A 15,108-nucleotide genomic window follows, 5' to 3' on the forward strand; every position below is an offset into this window, starting at 1 on the left:
GTCTCTGTTTTGAGGCTGGTATTGTAAATAAACTCAACCAGATTGCCAGTGGATGTAGAACTGGAGACTTTTTAAGATAATTGATGTTAGGTAAGTGACCAGTGTTGTCGATGCCATTAACTTATATTAAGCTATAACTGGTCTTGTATAAATTGAGGGGCAAAAATAAGTAAAAGCTTTTTGCAGCCTTAGCAGAGCATTTCTCTTTTAAATAATAGACTAATGATGTGATCATTAATTGTGAAAAATTGTCTTTAATGCTTATAGATATACTTCAAGGACAATCAATGAAACTGTAAAAAAGAAAAAAGGATAAGATGATGAAACAAAATGTAGCAACATACTAAAACTCAACATATAAATTCTCATAATTAACAGCAGTTATATATTAGCTGATGATACATTTTCGTTGATGATTATGAAAATAACAGAGTATCCTTATCCTTTTTTAACCACTAACCTACTTTTTTTTGCATTTTTCTCTTGCTTTCTAACTCTTGAGCTGTTGTAACGTGTGAATTTCTCCAGTGTGGGATTAATAATGTTTTGTATTGTTTGTCTTATCTTAAATAACAGAGTAAAACAAAGTACAATCAAGTTTAAGTTACACTCTGCTCATTCATAATCCACTGTCCGAACTATAGTGAACTTATCCAGACACCAAACACTGGTGGTTCAGGAAATGTGTTGTACCAAGCAGCAACCTCCAAGGCTGAAAAATAAAGCCGATGTGATAGTGCCAAAAACTGCAGTTCCTCTAGTGGCCACTTGAGGTTGGCTCCAAGAGCGAGTAAATGCCCATGGACCCCAATTTTAATATGACCAACTTTACAACAGAAACAGCCTGGTACAAAAAACTGTTTTGGTCTCTATATCTAATTTCAACATTCATGATAACTGTACTTTAAAAAAAATTATAATGTTATTAAGGCTTGCATAGATAAGGGCAGGGCTGCTTTGAATGACAGGCTGTTGCTACAGTCTATAAAGTGTGACCCTTCCATCCCAAAACGGTCACTTCTGGGTTCAAACATCCAACATGGCTTCAAAACCTCCACAAACCAATACGCAATGAAACAAGGCTATTGGCATTATTTTTGTACAGTCTATGGATAAGATTTAACATTTCTAACAAACTCTCAGTCTCACTGAAAAACATGAAAGAAAACATTGTCTATTACCAAAAAACATGACCAGTTGTTAATATTACAAAGTGTTGCTACCACATGTTTGGCTGTCAAACACTGCAGTTGTCTTGTGCTGGTATTTAAAACTATACTAAACTATACACTGTACATATATTGGACATATACTGTATACATGTTGGCAAAACAGTCACTGCACGCAAATGACTTTAAAGCTGTAGGATGAGACATCACTATCATTATCTGACCTAATACTATTCAAGTATAAATGCTAGACAGCCAACTGTTTTGAAGTAGAGCTAAAAATGACCTCTAAGTTGATGCATTTTTGGAAAGATGTGGAATGCACATCATTTAATGTCATTTGATTATTTATATTAACACTATGCTCAAGTCCAGATCTTTGACCTTTGAAGTGAACAAACTGTGGTAGATGTTTTCAGCACAATATCTGTGTAAAAAAAAAAAAAGAAAGAAAAAAAAGAAAAGTAGTGTGCTGCTCGAAGACCAAAGAGCGCTGACACTGTACCATGCCCACATTAGGTCGTATGTGTGATGGATGCATCACAGTACTTGTGGAAAATCTGTCGTCCACCTGCATTATTCAACGGCGTTGCCTTCCTCAAACACCTTAAACAGTGCTCTCATTGTCTGCATCTTCTTTGGTTTGAGCAATGTTGATGTTGGCATGTCCATTGCCTGCCGTGTCCCCCTCCAGTCCATTTTCTTTGGCCGGATTCTTCAGTGCTAACTTCTTCTGTCTTTTGACAATTGTGAAGTAGAGGAGTCCCCAAAGCATGTTGGAAAGGCAGTAGAGTCCAGTAATCAACCCTAAAAATGTCATTCTGAAAGTAGAGTACATTTTAACAAGTTAAATTCAGGTTTTTACTTCACTGAATTGCTCTCATGTCTGAGTTCTGAACAAAACAACTATTCTATCGAGTGAAACTTGTGTATTGAAAAATAGGCATAGAAATCCATTAGAGACTTTCAAAATGTTAATGAAGGTGGGACTAGTTCTTGGCCAGAAACAGCGACTTCCTGGAAATTTTCAAATATGTAATCATCTGTAAAAAAACAAACTTGCAGTCTTAACTATTTGGATTTTGAACAGATGAAACAAAAAGAGGATATAAGATGCTGAATTATGAGCTTTGGAAGTGATGGTGGCACCAGAGCCAAGCCGGCTGTTGTCAGTCTTTATGCTAAACTCAGCAAATTAGACGCTGGCTGTAGCTTCATATTTAAGCTAAATTCTTGAAAGTGAGCATACTTCTTAAAATATCAATCCTGGTACTGGAAATGCCTTCAAAATGTTGGATCAGGTATCAGTGAATATGCACCGATCGAATACCATGTAATTTATCGTTAAACTCTAAAGTAGTTTTAACACCCGCTTAAAACAGCATTTTTACCAGAAATCTACATTTTGCTGCTCTAAAACAGTAGCCTACACACCAAGTCGCGCTGTGCAGTCACCGGCAACTACTTCTTTTAGGGTAGCAAAGAAGAACTAGTATCACATAAAAAATGTTAGCGTTAGCCATCAGCAAACTAGATAATACAAGATAGTTCTGTAGCGTTCATTTTCTGTATTTGTTCATGTTTTATAAAGGGTTTAACATGAGCCATGCCATAAAACAATCAACAATAATTTCAAATCCACACAGAGTTAGTTGTATACAGCTGTTAAATTTTTCTTTAATGCAATGGTATTGGATCAGTACTTGTTATCAGCCAATAGACAAGTTCAGGGATCGGAATCAGTATTGGATCTAGATAACATTTTCAAATGAATAACACACATCTTCCTCAGGAATATTATGTGTAGGATATTCAAGCAATAAAATAAGATTCTGCTTTCACAGTACCTGAATGCATCAGCGTCATAGAGTCGACATGCTCCACGGCCTCCACAATGCTTGGTACCCCACTTCAGACAGGTTCTGTCAATCAGTGCTCCAAAATATATCGGAGGAGGTATCCCACCTGAAAACGCACAAGTAAATGTAACTAATGTTGCTCCCAGTAAAAGGATGGGCCTGTAACCTATACATTCAACAACTATTTCTGTTACTCACCCAGAGTTCTTACTATCAGTGTCTGCATACCCAAAGCCAGTGACTTCAAGTCTGGCTGTATGGACCTGGAAGATTATCACAAACATTATCATATCAGACTCTGACATCACCTTTCTTGCTTAAAGAAAACGCAATATTACATAAAATAGTGTTACTGAGGCAGCTCACACAAAGTCACAAAATCAGGACATATGCCAAAAAAACGATAAAACACTGCTGGACATCATTATACTCAGTCACAGAACGATGTGAGCTCTTCTAGCTTAAGCGTCTCTGACCTGAGCAGTACGATGTATCCCGGCGTGCCCCCACAGGCAGAAATGAAAGACCCCACGACAGACAAAGCCATGTAGATTTTGAATATGTGATCACAGTTGCTCCTCCTGGGGCACTGGCCCAACACTGCGGACATGTTCATGCCTGGAGTCATTATCTCACCAGTGCAGGTGCAGTTATGAAACACCTAAAGAACCAAAAGACAAAAATGTGAATACTTACTTAATCTACCAGTTTTATCTACCAAAAAACTTTCCAAAATATATGCCTAGTCCCAATAAGACGCCATCCCTTTTACTAGCCCAGTGTGGCGACACATTTTGACAAATAAAGGCCTTTCTCAATTAGAAGCCTGGTCTGGCTGTAATGCAGTTTGTTTTTATAGAAGTTGTTTGGATGTATAAAACTGGATTGTTGGCTACCCGCTGGAGATAACCTTGGGTAGCTGCTTAGATCATGCATACAAAATGTATATATGTTTATTTTTAACTTTGTCATCACTCAGTAAATTTAACTGACACCATGAGCACCAAATAGAAGTATTAGTGGAGTAGTGATAAAAAGAAAAGAAAAAAAAGAAGAGATTAGTAGATGCAGAAGACTATTAGAAATTAAATTATTAGAAGTACTAGAAATATAAGTTGCTGACTTACTATTTCCTTTCCAGTGCCAGTGGAGGTCTGGCAGCCTGCCAGGCAGGGCGAGGCATACGTCACTCCATTGTAGGCACAAACTGGGTCCCAATGCTTCATTGAGCAAGAACAGCCCATGTTGCACTCTGACAGCAAGGTCTGTTGGTTGAAGGACACTTGAGGAACCCTGGTGCACACAGACATGGACAGAGATGCATGAGAAGGGGATAAATGCCTTTCTACGTAGATCATTCTTAAATCATGATAGAGTCAAAATCATCTCAACCTTTGACAAATAAGCTTATTTAGCATGTTTTCATGTTGTTCACCCAAAAATTGTAAGAAAAATATACACAAATTTTACTGTAAAATTGTGGCAAAATACTGGCAGCACTAGTTACCAGCATCCTACCGTTATTTTACAGTATCAGTGCCATAAATTACTTCAACAGTATATTACTGTTAAATTAATGACATTATTCTACAGTAGACTGTGGGGTCAACAGTTTGATATTGGCTCAAAAATGCATAAACATTTAAAGTGTTTCACTGTAATTTGAAGAAAAAAAGCCTTTTTTATAGCAATTTGTTATTGTAAATTTCTGTGGAATTACATGTAGTTCCCAGTATCCTACTATTATTTTATCATGGCAATACTGTAAATTACTTCAATAGTGTATTACCAGTAAATGTATTACACTATTCTACAGCTGAATGTGAGGTTGACAGTGTAATAATGGCACTAAAAGGCATCAAGATTTACATCGGTTTTACTGTAATTTTGAAAAAAAAAAAAAAAAACGAACCAGAATTTTACTGTTAAAACTTAGCCATATTTTTACAGCAGTTATATTTGCTTGGAAAAGCCTAAAGATTTATGTTTTACTGTAATAAAAAAGATGCACATAACATGTTAGAATTTGGCCATATTTATAAAGCATCTTGTTACACTGTAAAATAAAAAAACAAATAACTACAAAAAAGAAAAACAATAGACTGAGTGTAAGGAAAATTTGTAATGCACCCATCCCTTTCCTAACTCCACTAATGTTCATGTAAATGGACGGTCTGCACGCCACTCACCCCTGATATGTGACTGTGAGACCTGCCACCTCTGCCTTGTCACAGCTGATGAAGACCTGCATGAAAAGCAGACATAAGGACCCGATGGAAGCCGTCATCGACACCCTGGCTGCTCCGATGACACCCAGCTTAAAACGCTTCAGTACGAAACCTCCGGTGATGATACCCAAAGCTACTGCTGGCAGGTTAAGTATACCTGGATGGATGAATGGAGAAATGCACGATCAATATACTGGAAATACTATAAAATTGGAAAAAAAAGTCCCTCTTATCAAAATTGGATGCCAAAATGTAACAAAAACACTGCATAACACTTTGAAGAATACAAATATAAAGTGATATGGGGCATTGGGAAATAATGACATGGATGTATTTGAATATCTATTATTTAGTGTAGGTACCTTTCCTAAAAGCCCTGTCAGATGAACTTTAGTACACCGTCATCAACACTGCTTGTCATCTTCAAAATGTAAACACTGGAAATAATTTAAACTATTTCATATCTATCACATTATCATTTTAAGAATTTATCAATTTATTTTAACAATTTCAACTGTGTAGTCATTACTGTTAGCAGATGATTTCAGCGAGGCCTACATAATTTCAGCTATTTAAACAATTTTTTAAGTCTATTTTAGCGCATCAATTTAAGCCATACGTATATCCATTACTTTTAGCAATCTCAAAAGTTTATTTAGTACTTTTAGCTAACTATTTCAAGATGTTATTCATTATTTTAGGTAAAATTTAACCATTTATGCATTTATGGCTAACTAGCTCAACAGCTGTTTTTTTTTTTACCTTACACAACTGTCTGAACTGTTTACGATACTTTTAGCTAATTATTTCAACTATTTCATTATTATTTTTAGGCAAATTTTAACCATTTCTGCATTACTCTTAGCTACATATTTTTGTTTCCATTTAGTTAACTGTTTGAACCATTGATCCATCACCTTAAGCAATATTTTAACCATTTATTCACTTTTAGCCACCTACTTCAACTTTTTAGGCTTTTCTTAACTGAGTACTTCAACTTTTTTCAATGAATTTGGCTAACTATTTTACACAATTATCTATTACTTTGGGAAATCAATTTTAAAAATGTGTCCATTAATTTGCTAACTCGTGAACACTCTGGACCCAATACTGATGTCACACTGTGCCAGGTTTTTTTCAGCACAACCATATTTCCACGTACACCACGTTGTGTGCATTTGCATTAAAATGGTTCTCCACAGCACCTGATTGCTGTTGTTCTCACGTCACGTTTCATAATAGCAGGTGATTGTCGAACAATGACTTTAAAACATCAATATGCCAACAAAAACAATGCTAGCTGTGCTGGTAAACAGTCATTAAAAGCTAATCATAGCTTAGGGTACTACTTTCCAGAGAAACACAAAAGGAGAGCTGACAGTGGGCTACTTAGTGCTTACTTTTCAAGCCAACTTTATCTCTCGCAATCACACTTCCCTTCAATAACATCATTGTTTCAGTAGCCTTGGGCTCCAGGCTGTAGTACAGGAAAGACAGAGTGAATGGGGATCAGTTTTGGCTCTGTACCTATGAGGAAAATGGCCTTGGAGGCGGACTGGCCGTAGATTTGCTCCAAGAATTTTGGCTTGAAGGTGATCATGCCAATGAAGCCGTTAACAGCCACAAGGTACATAAGGACCATCAGCGTGAAGATCCTGTTATTGAAGAGTCTTTTCAGAGATGGAATGAAACCTGTGAAAAACAAAACACAAAGAGAGATTATAACACTCAATGTATAAAATTAACACAAATAAGATTTTAAGCAAAAGTGTTAAAGGATGGCTTCCATAAGAGATGTGAGCATTTTTAACTTAGCATTAATTTTAGAAAGTCTTTTAGTTGAGTGTTGTAACTGTATATAGCATTGATATTTGTGTTTTTACTGTAACTATGTTTTAATTCTATGTTATCTTGATGTAAATATTTACCTTTTGTCCTCTTTTTATCATAACTGTTATTTTGTGCATGTTATTGTTTGTAACCTTGATATTTTCTATTTTTTTCTTCTTTTTCTTTACTAAAAGCCCAACTAGAGACAGGAGTTGGAAACTAGTAATAGCTATAATCTCTAAATGTGAAACATTAGTTACTACAGCCTGTTTGCGACAGGCCAAAGTTGCACTACGTTAATTTGCATTTTCCCTATCAAATAAACTACATGAAAAAGCATAAAATAAAAGTAGATATACTGAGAAGCACAATAGCTTTCTTATTATTGACAAAGTAAATATAGAAATGTATCGAGTCAAAAATAATTTAGTGTCCTAAGTCAAAATAGCAACCCTTTTGAGAATGAAATGCCTGTTTGTTTGAAATGTTGATGTTTAAAAACTTTCTATCTATATCTGGCTAATGTATGCTTGTGTTTATTTACATTTGGCAAAATTACCTAGATTGACATTTATTTTCTGATTTAACTCCCGCACTAGATTTTATCTAGCATATTTTAATCTTATACACGTATTTTTTTGTTACCTTTAATCTTCTCATCTATTTTGAACTCTTACTTACTTGCTACTTTTTGAAAATATTATCACTTTAATATGATCACTTACAAAGGTGAATTCTGTTTTGACATAACGTTGTGAAATGTTCAACTCTACAACATTACTGGCTCTTAGCTTATGCAACAGTTTTTTTCTGTCCTGTGGTGTCATTCAACTTTTGCCAAGATTGGGCAATTCACTGAGTTGGTTTGTCTGGGCTTTACCTGGTTAATGATTAAACACATCAATTGTAAATTTTCAAAGTGACAAATGTCTTGGTGTTTAAAATTGAGAAAATCACTGGAGGCATGCATTGTTTTGCTGCTCATAGAAAAAGCTGTGGAACTTGAAATAAAAACATAAAAAAAACTACTGCAAACAAAAAACCTACTGGAAAACCTTATTTCTAACAGAAATTTCTGTCAAGTCATAGATGATGAACCGCCCTTAAATGCAGAGTTTTGCATGTCATCACCTTCTCAGTGCTTTGTAGCATTTTGATACAAAAGCTTGTACCTTTAGCCAGCTCCTGGAATGTAAGCGGCTTCTCCTCATGTTCTTGGTTTTCGTCTGGCAGGAAATTCTCCTGCTCTGCCACTGTGGCGAGCTCTGTGGCCTTACTCTGGCTCTGCTCTTGCCCCTGCTTGGGCAAAGACTTGGGCAGGAACCAGAATGGGATACTGGACAGCAGGATAATGGTGCCAGTCACTATGAAGCCCAGCCACCAGGCCCCCACCCAGCGGGAGTCTTTGTGGTTGATGGTGACACTGTCTGGGAGAGGACGAGCAAAGACGACAGATTATGGACTTTTATTGGTGCGCTTTAACCATTTTTGGTGTGACAGTTTACATATAAGCCAGGGGATGTCAGGGGCTATCAACAGCTCTAATCCAGGCAAGTAGTAAATAGTAAACTAGTAATACTAGGTCAACATTTGAAACTTAAATGACAAACTTTTTTGCTCTTTAACGATGACCTTGCCATAGAGAGGAAAGGTTAATTGTTTTGCTTAAGGGCCCTTTGCTGCCAGATTTTAACTAAGGGTTTATGTGTAAATTGTCTGCACACAGCCAATTACTCAATATTGGTCTTATCAATATAGGCTATCACTGATAAAGGAATATTTCACCCATAAAATGACCAATTTTGTATCAGTTCCTCACTCTGTGTTACGCTGAAGTTTGTGAACACTACTTTGTTTATCTTGCACGCCTCCACGGTGAACAAAGAATCCCAAAACAGGGGGGCTGAGTAAGAGTAGCACACTTGTGCAAGCATCTGCATTTGAACTTGTTCATGCCATTGCATAATTGATGTAAATAATGAGGTTTTAGCAGAAATGCATGTGCATGTTTAAGCTGTAGCATTGGTGTACTCTATGTGATGACCGGGTATACGCCGCTTACACACTAAGAAAGCTCCAGGATTTCTGTATACACACTTAAAAATGCGTGAGAACAACTTTTGTGACAAAACCTTCTTTTCAGCAAATTCTTTGCACAAATATCAGATCAAGTGATGTGATAACAAACTGAACAAATGCTCAGTGCATAACGTGTTACAGCTGAACAAGTGTAACGAGTGATTTGGATGCGCTGAGAGCTGACAGTTATTGGCAATCAGAGAAGAAATTAGCGGTAAAAAGATCAAGTAGTGATAACTGTACAGTGCAGATTTGGGAGGGTGGAGGTTTAGAAGTTTTGATATAGTTTTGCTGTTATTAAATGCAGTCTCCTATTACACTTCAGTTCATCAAGATTTTTTTCTGTTTTTTTTCAAGTTATTTTTCACTGTGCAATAAATATTATTTTCCAAGAATATTGGTCACTCATTACATTGCAACTGCATTTATTTTGTGTACGAACAAAAAAAACTGGAGGATGACACATGATTTGTATTATGATGGAGTCTTGTAATCCCATGTGGGATGGGCAAGAAATGGCATGACACAAAAATAAAAACTAACTAACTAACTTACAAAAAAAAATATTCTTCAGGAATTCAACGTAACCCAAATGGTCATTTTGTGGTTGTGGTATTCCTTTATTGGATAAAACTACCCAAAACACAGTCTGCCCATTTTGCCACATTAACAGGTCTTGTTTTTTGTCCCTCTTATACTGAGAAGAGCCATACCTAAATCCACAGATCCAACATCCACGTAGATCTTGGCAAGGAAGGACCCGAGCATGAAGCCAAACATGGGTCCTAGGATTCCCACTGTGTGGATGCAGGCTGGGGAATGGCAAACCAGAGAAAGAAAGGTTACTGTCACATCGCTCAAGCATTATCCAAATTACGCAGGGGAGGCATACAGAGAAGCAACAAAACACAAATAGCAGGACATTTTGTAAAATAACATGTTTGGAGAGTAAAAAGTAACTAACCCAAATAGAAAGGCGTGTTCTCTTCTCTGGAGAAGTCGTCCAGGTAGGACACACCCAGAGGCATGACTGGAGTTTCTCCAATCCCACGCAGCATGTTTCCCAAAAATACATAGATCCACAGGGAAGAGCCGGCTGCCTTTTCACAAGCTGAGGGAGGAACACATGACTTAGAATGTGAAATGAAACTTGACAAAACATGGAAATCGCTTCCTTCTGCTTTTCTGTATTTATTGTTGTGGCATCTTATCTGTTTGCCATTTACCTGTTCTAGCGTCTAAATCGGGTGCCTCATCTGCTTCAACCAGGCTGTGATTGGCCAGACAGGGCAGGGTACTCTCAGTGCTGTTGATATTTGTAGTGTGAGACATGCTGGTCTCATATTTATACCTGGAAAATATTGATAATTATTACACTGGCTGTAATATTTTACATCTTGAATACATTATATAGACAAAGACATCCTAAGTGTTAACATCTGTTGCTTTTCTAAGAAGACATGCAAAGTTGGGTTTAACGCACTATACGACCAAACATACTGTGTGTGTCTTTAAAGGGAACCTGTTGTGTTCTTATTGTTTTCTGTCATATATATGTAGTGTTATAAAACTGGATGTTCATATTAAACGTTGCAAAAGTTTCCAATAACAATACATGTATATAAAATTAAATCCTGTGTGCAAAAAACTCAGGCTTTAAATTGTACCTTATACAGTTTTCTCAGTTATAGCACAGACTGTATGAGGGAAAAGGTATTTTTTGAACATATAAGTATGTAAATATGTTCTAGTAGAAAACCAAAAATACAACACTAAATCCGAACATAATCTGAGTTTAAGAAACCCCTTTTAAATCTTAACATCTCATACAAAATCTTCTCTAGTGAGATGCACATTGACTCCCAGGGGTCACAAAAGCCTTAAAAGTTACTGCGTGCCGTTGATCTTTGGAATTTAATTAACTGTGAGTTTTCCAAGGAAGTTTTAATCATCTAACCCTGTCTTTCAGCAGGCAGGGCCTTGAGTTAAGTTTTAACACTTAAAGCTAATAAACTAAACTCCACACGGTCTGTGTTCTGAAGATTTATTTTCATCATGTAATACTGAAAAGAGTGCTGTGTGCACTGAATTACGAGGCAACGTGATATATACACAGGTTGGGTCGTGGCCTCAATGTGGGGTCAACAACAAATTTCTGCCCTGATGCCCCAAACTGCTTAATCTGACCATATGCACCTGTATTAGCTTTAATTACATGATTTTACTCTTGCATTTTGCAAAGGGAGGTTTCAGTCTGATATAGTGTGTCCTGAATAACAGTGGCTCTCTTTCCATTGTAGTTGAATTAAATGCTAAAAGTGTCTTGGAGCAGCTCAACCTTCAAGCAATATATAATTTGATTCCAATTAATGATTTGTATGATTACTGCAGGACATAAACCACAATATGACATAACCAAAATGTAAATATTGAGAAGTTCAAAGAAATTAGGTACTCACAGTCCCTGGAAGAAGTGAGGCAAGGCGATGAGGTAAGATCCTGCAGCCATGATTACACAACCAATACCAATCAGCCTGGGACGATGGAGCTTCGCGCCAAAGTAGCTTACAAAGGCTATCACCAACAGGTTTCCTGGTAAGGAGAAGAATTACAACCCTATGTTAACTTGAATGAGGATTAATTATTTAGTCTTGCCTAATAGATGTTCCAAATGCCATCAGACAGAATGGATCAAATCCTATAGTCTTTTCATGGGGGCTGTGATGCTCAAAAAAAGCGTTTCCACTGATTTACAGATGTCACTTTCTTGATGTAAGTTTATGGGAAAAAGTAGTTTTGAGCCCAATGACATCATGGGACACAACCGCATGCTGTAATTCAACAGTTTGGCAACTCTGTCAAATTGGCTTTGAAGCCCAGTGCTGTGTCTTCAGGTTTGTATGAAAGTGGTATTGATCTTCTCATCTCTCTCAACAAGAAGGCAAGAAAGCGTATATTCCAAAATATCATTGTTTTTCTTTTAAAAGTGAGGATCGATGCTTTCATCTACTACACAAATCCAATACCGAGCTGATTTTCTTTTCTTTGTTTACCATCCAAAATCTAGAAGAGAGATTGCTGCACATACCCATTTCAAAGCTGCCATCTATAACTCCTATGAGGGAGCTGGGGATATCAAAGCGCCTCTCAATCTGGGTGATGGAGCTCTTCATATAGGCTCCACCAAAGGCTTTGGAAAAGTATACAAATGACATAGAGGCCAGGAAGAGCTGGAAACACAGAGAACAAGCATGTCTGATGAAACAGTTATTCTTTAGATATGCTGAAGGATGTTTGATTTGATTAGGTTTAATGAAAAGGGTTTCTCAAGTGGTGAAAGTGTGTGTGGAAGCCTTTCGTAACGTGATTATCTTTCTTCAAAGAGTGAGAGGATTTATCGACTTTTTTGCAGTTCCAGTAATGCAATGAAAGGTTTTTTGAATGAGGGTCATCTCGATACAAAGAATAAAGGACATTTGTTAAAGAAAGGGTGAATGACTGCATTTACAGATAGACTCCTCCCGTTATGGATTAGGCACACACACAAAACCTAACACACATTTAAAGACCTGCAGTACTTCACACCTGCTTCCAACATTGATTAGATTAACCTTCTTTTAGATTAGATTATTTTAAAAGTGAGCTTATGTTTAAAAAATCGTCTCTTCATTTCTACATCATGCTTGTGTAAAACAAAGACATACAAGATACAATCTGTCACACCATATTTTGTCAAATAAAATTGGTACAAAGTTTCAGTTCTGGATATCAAATGGAACAATGTTGAGTGAAATGTTAAAATCTTTGTGAAATAATTTCAGTCTTTTTTTTTTTAGTTTGTTTGCTTAAATGTGTGTAGCCACATCCTTGACATGCAGAAAGTTAAAGATTAAAAGGGATTCAGACTAGGCTGTAGGTCATAGACTTTTCTGTGACTATGTTTAGAGAACAGATAGATTTCAACAGGTAAACAAAAATTTTATATCCTCCAGAGTTCAACACTCAAGAAATTAATATTATGAACAAATATTAATTGCTACTGATCTGATAATGTCCCATATCAGCCTGCTTTCAAAAAGCATGTAATAAACTGTGTTGCCATAAAGGTAAACCAATTAAGAAAAACAAACAAACAAAAACCTAATGGTATGACTATAGGTCTCCACAACCACTGCATATAAACGTTCTAATAGCTTTATCTCTGTGCGCTTGTTTTTGGTCAGCATACATTTTTACACTCGTAAACAGCTTTGTTCCCATTCCAGGAGCAAGAAAAAAAACATACTTTTCATGGACTTTAGGTCTTACTTGGTGTCAAAGTCTCAGATTTTATCTGGTCAAGTGGAATATTGGGCTTTTTTTGTTAATGCTTTGCCTTTTACTGCGCCATCAGGTTGCACACAGATTATAGCGACACACAAATGAAATACCACGACATACATGGAGATAAGGCTGAAGAAAAGCAGTTTCACAATAAGGTTTTACGACTTGTTACTATCACAAGACTATTTGCATTCTCAAACATGGATTTAAATTACTCTGAGCACTTATGAAGCACTGAGCCATCTTCCCTGACACTTTGAAATACTTGGAATAGGGTCGCATTTCACCAACCTTCAGCTTGGAGCAGCAAGCCTCACGTGTTTTTTTGGACTCCACACTCATGATGCTGCTGACGTGCTCAACAGAAGAAAGGAAGCCGAAAAAAAAACCGCAGTGAAGGACCTGCAGAAAGACACCAAACTTATGAGCACATTAGAGTTTAGGGCAAATTATGTTATTTCATCAGATTTCATTAATTTTCTTTAAAATATCAAAATTTCAAAAATGACCTACTTTCTTCTCACCAGTTTTGCCAGATTTGGATTAAATAAGGGAACTGGTTAGTGATAAAGAGTCCATGGTCAGTGTTTCGAGCATAAAATTACATTGCCAACCTGTCATAAATACTGGTATTTATATTTTGAAGAGGCTTAACTTTGAGATTTGTTATCAAACTCACTTTACTAGTCTGTTTTCTGATCACAGTGCAGACAATACACCAAAAACCTACACTAAAAAAGGTCGAATGTCCTTTTTTCCCTCAATGCATCTTGCAGAGGACCTTAAGGCAGAATTATAAGTATTGAAAAAACAGAAAAAGTATTTACCTTAGAGGCGGCAGTGGTCTTGTGAAGGATGGGATGGATGTGGTGAAGTAGCTGCAGGCTCGTTGTACTTGGCAGGACTTTGCGCTTAAAGCAAGAGCCTTATCACTAACAAACTATAACATCATCAGTAATCAGTAACCCAGCCACTCGTGTGCACTTGTTGATCATGTCAATAAAAATCCCCTCCAACTCCTCCAGTCCTCACGCACGCACACACGCACGCACCACAAACCCAAACGTGACTTCTGTGGTTGGGTAAGGTCCAGTGGGATACATGTGTGACCAGCACCGGAAGGTTCAGAGGTTCACTGAATGCAAACACACGCACATTTATGGCCCGCGTACACTCGCACATCCTCCTCTGTGAACATCATAAGCCTCCTGAGAATCTATCCTTTTGAACGCACAACAAACAGCAGCAGCGTGAAGCTGGGCCAAAGCTTATTTTACAAGCCGGCTGTTTCTGTTGGTTTGCTGTTTTCAAAGAGTGAAATGCTTTCCTCTTCTGGAGATTCAGCTTTTGTAAGGCTGGGTGTTTCCTTAGCATGATCAAAGTCTTCCTGTCCTATTGATAGCTCCTAACAATGGCTTTCTCTCTGTTTCCTAATGGCTGAGTAACGCAAATCACATCCCTTGATCAGATTTGTTAGAGTGTTTAAGAAATTCAGTAGAAATACTCAGAACAATAGAGTCATCATCAGCTGTTTCATACCTGTGTATTTCATATTTTTCATAGTACCAGTGGCAGAGATTTTTGCTAACATACAGTTAAAAAACTTCACTTAAAGTACAA

The 15,108-nt window shown here is 37.0% G+C and overlaps 1 protein-coding gene across 1 annotated transcript; it reads right to left on the reverse strand.

The window, feature by feature from the left end:
• Positions 1-238: 238 nt before the first annotated feature.
• LOC121961436 (solute carrier organic anion transporter family member 1C1-like) lies at positions 239-14,487 on the reverse strand. The gene is made up of 15 exons (XM_042511424.1): positions 14,316-14,487; positions 13,780-13,890; positions 12,254-12,395; positions 11,625-11,757; positions 10,392-10,516; positions 10,130-10,276; positions 9,879-9,977; positions 8,259-8,513; positions 6,784-6,948; positions 5,218-5,413; positions 4,156-4,321; positions 3,505-3,689; positions 3,227-3,291; positions 3,017-3,134; positions 239-1,990 (listed from the first exon to the last, which is right to left on the reverse strand). The coding sequence occupies exons 2-15, from the start codon at positions 13,828-13,830 to the stop codon at positions 1,777-1,779; spliced, it is 2,061 nt and encodes a 686-aa protein (XP_042367358.1). The 5' UTR covers positions 13,831-13,890; positions 14,316-14,487; the 3' UTR covers positions 239-1,776.
• Positions 14,488-15,108: the final 621 nt, after the last annotated feature.

The sequence above is a fragment of the Plectropomus leopardus genome, chromosome 22 (genome assembly GCF_008729295.1).
Source record: "Plectropomus leopardus isolate mb chromosome 22, YSFRI_Pleo_2.0, whole genome shotgun sequence".
NCBI classification, from domain to species: domain Eukaryota; kingdom Metazoa; phylum Chordata; class Actinopteri; order Perciformes; family Serranidae; genus Plectropomus; species Plectropomus leopardus.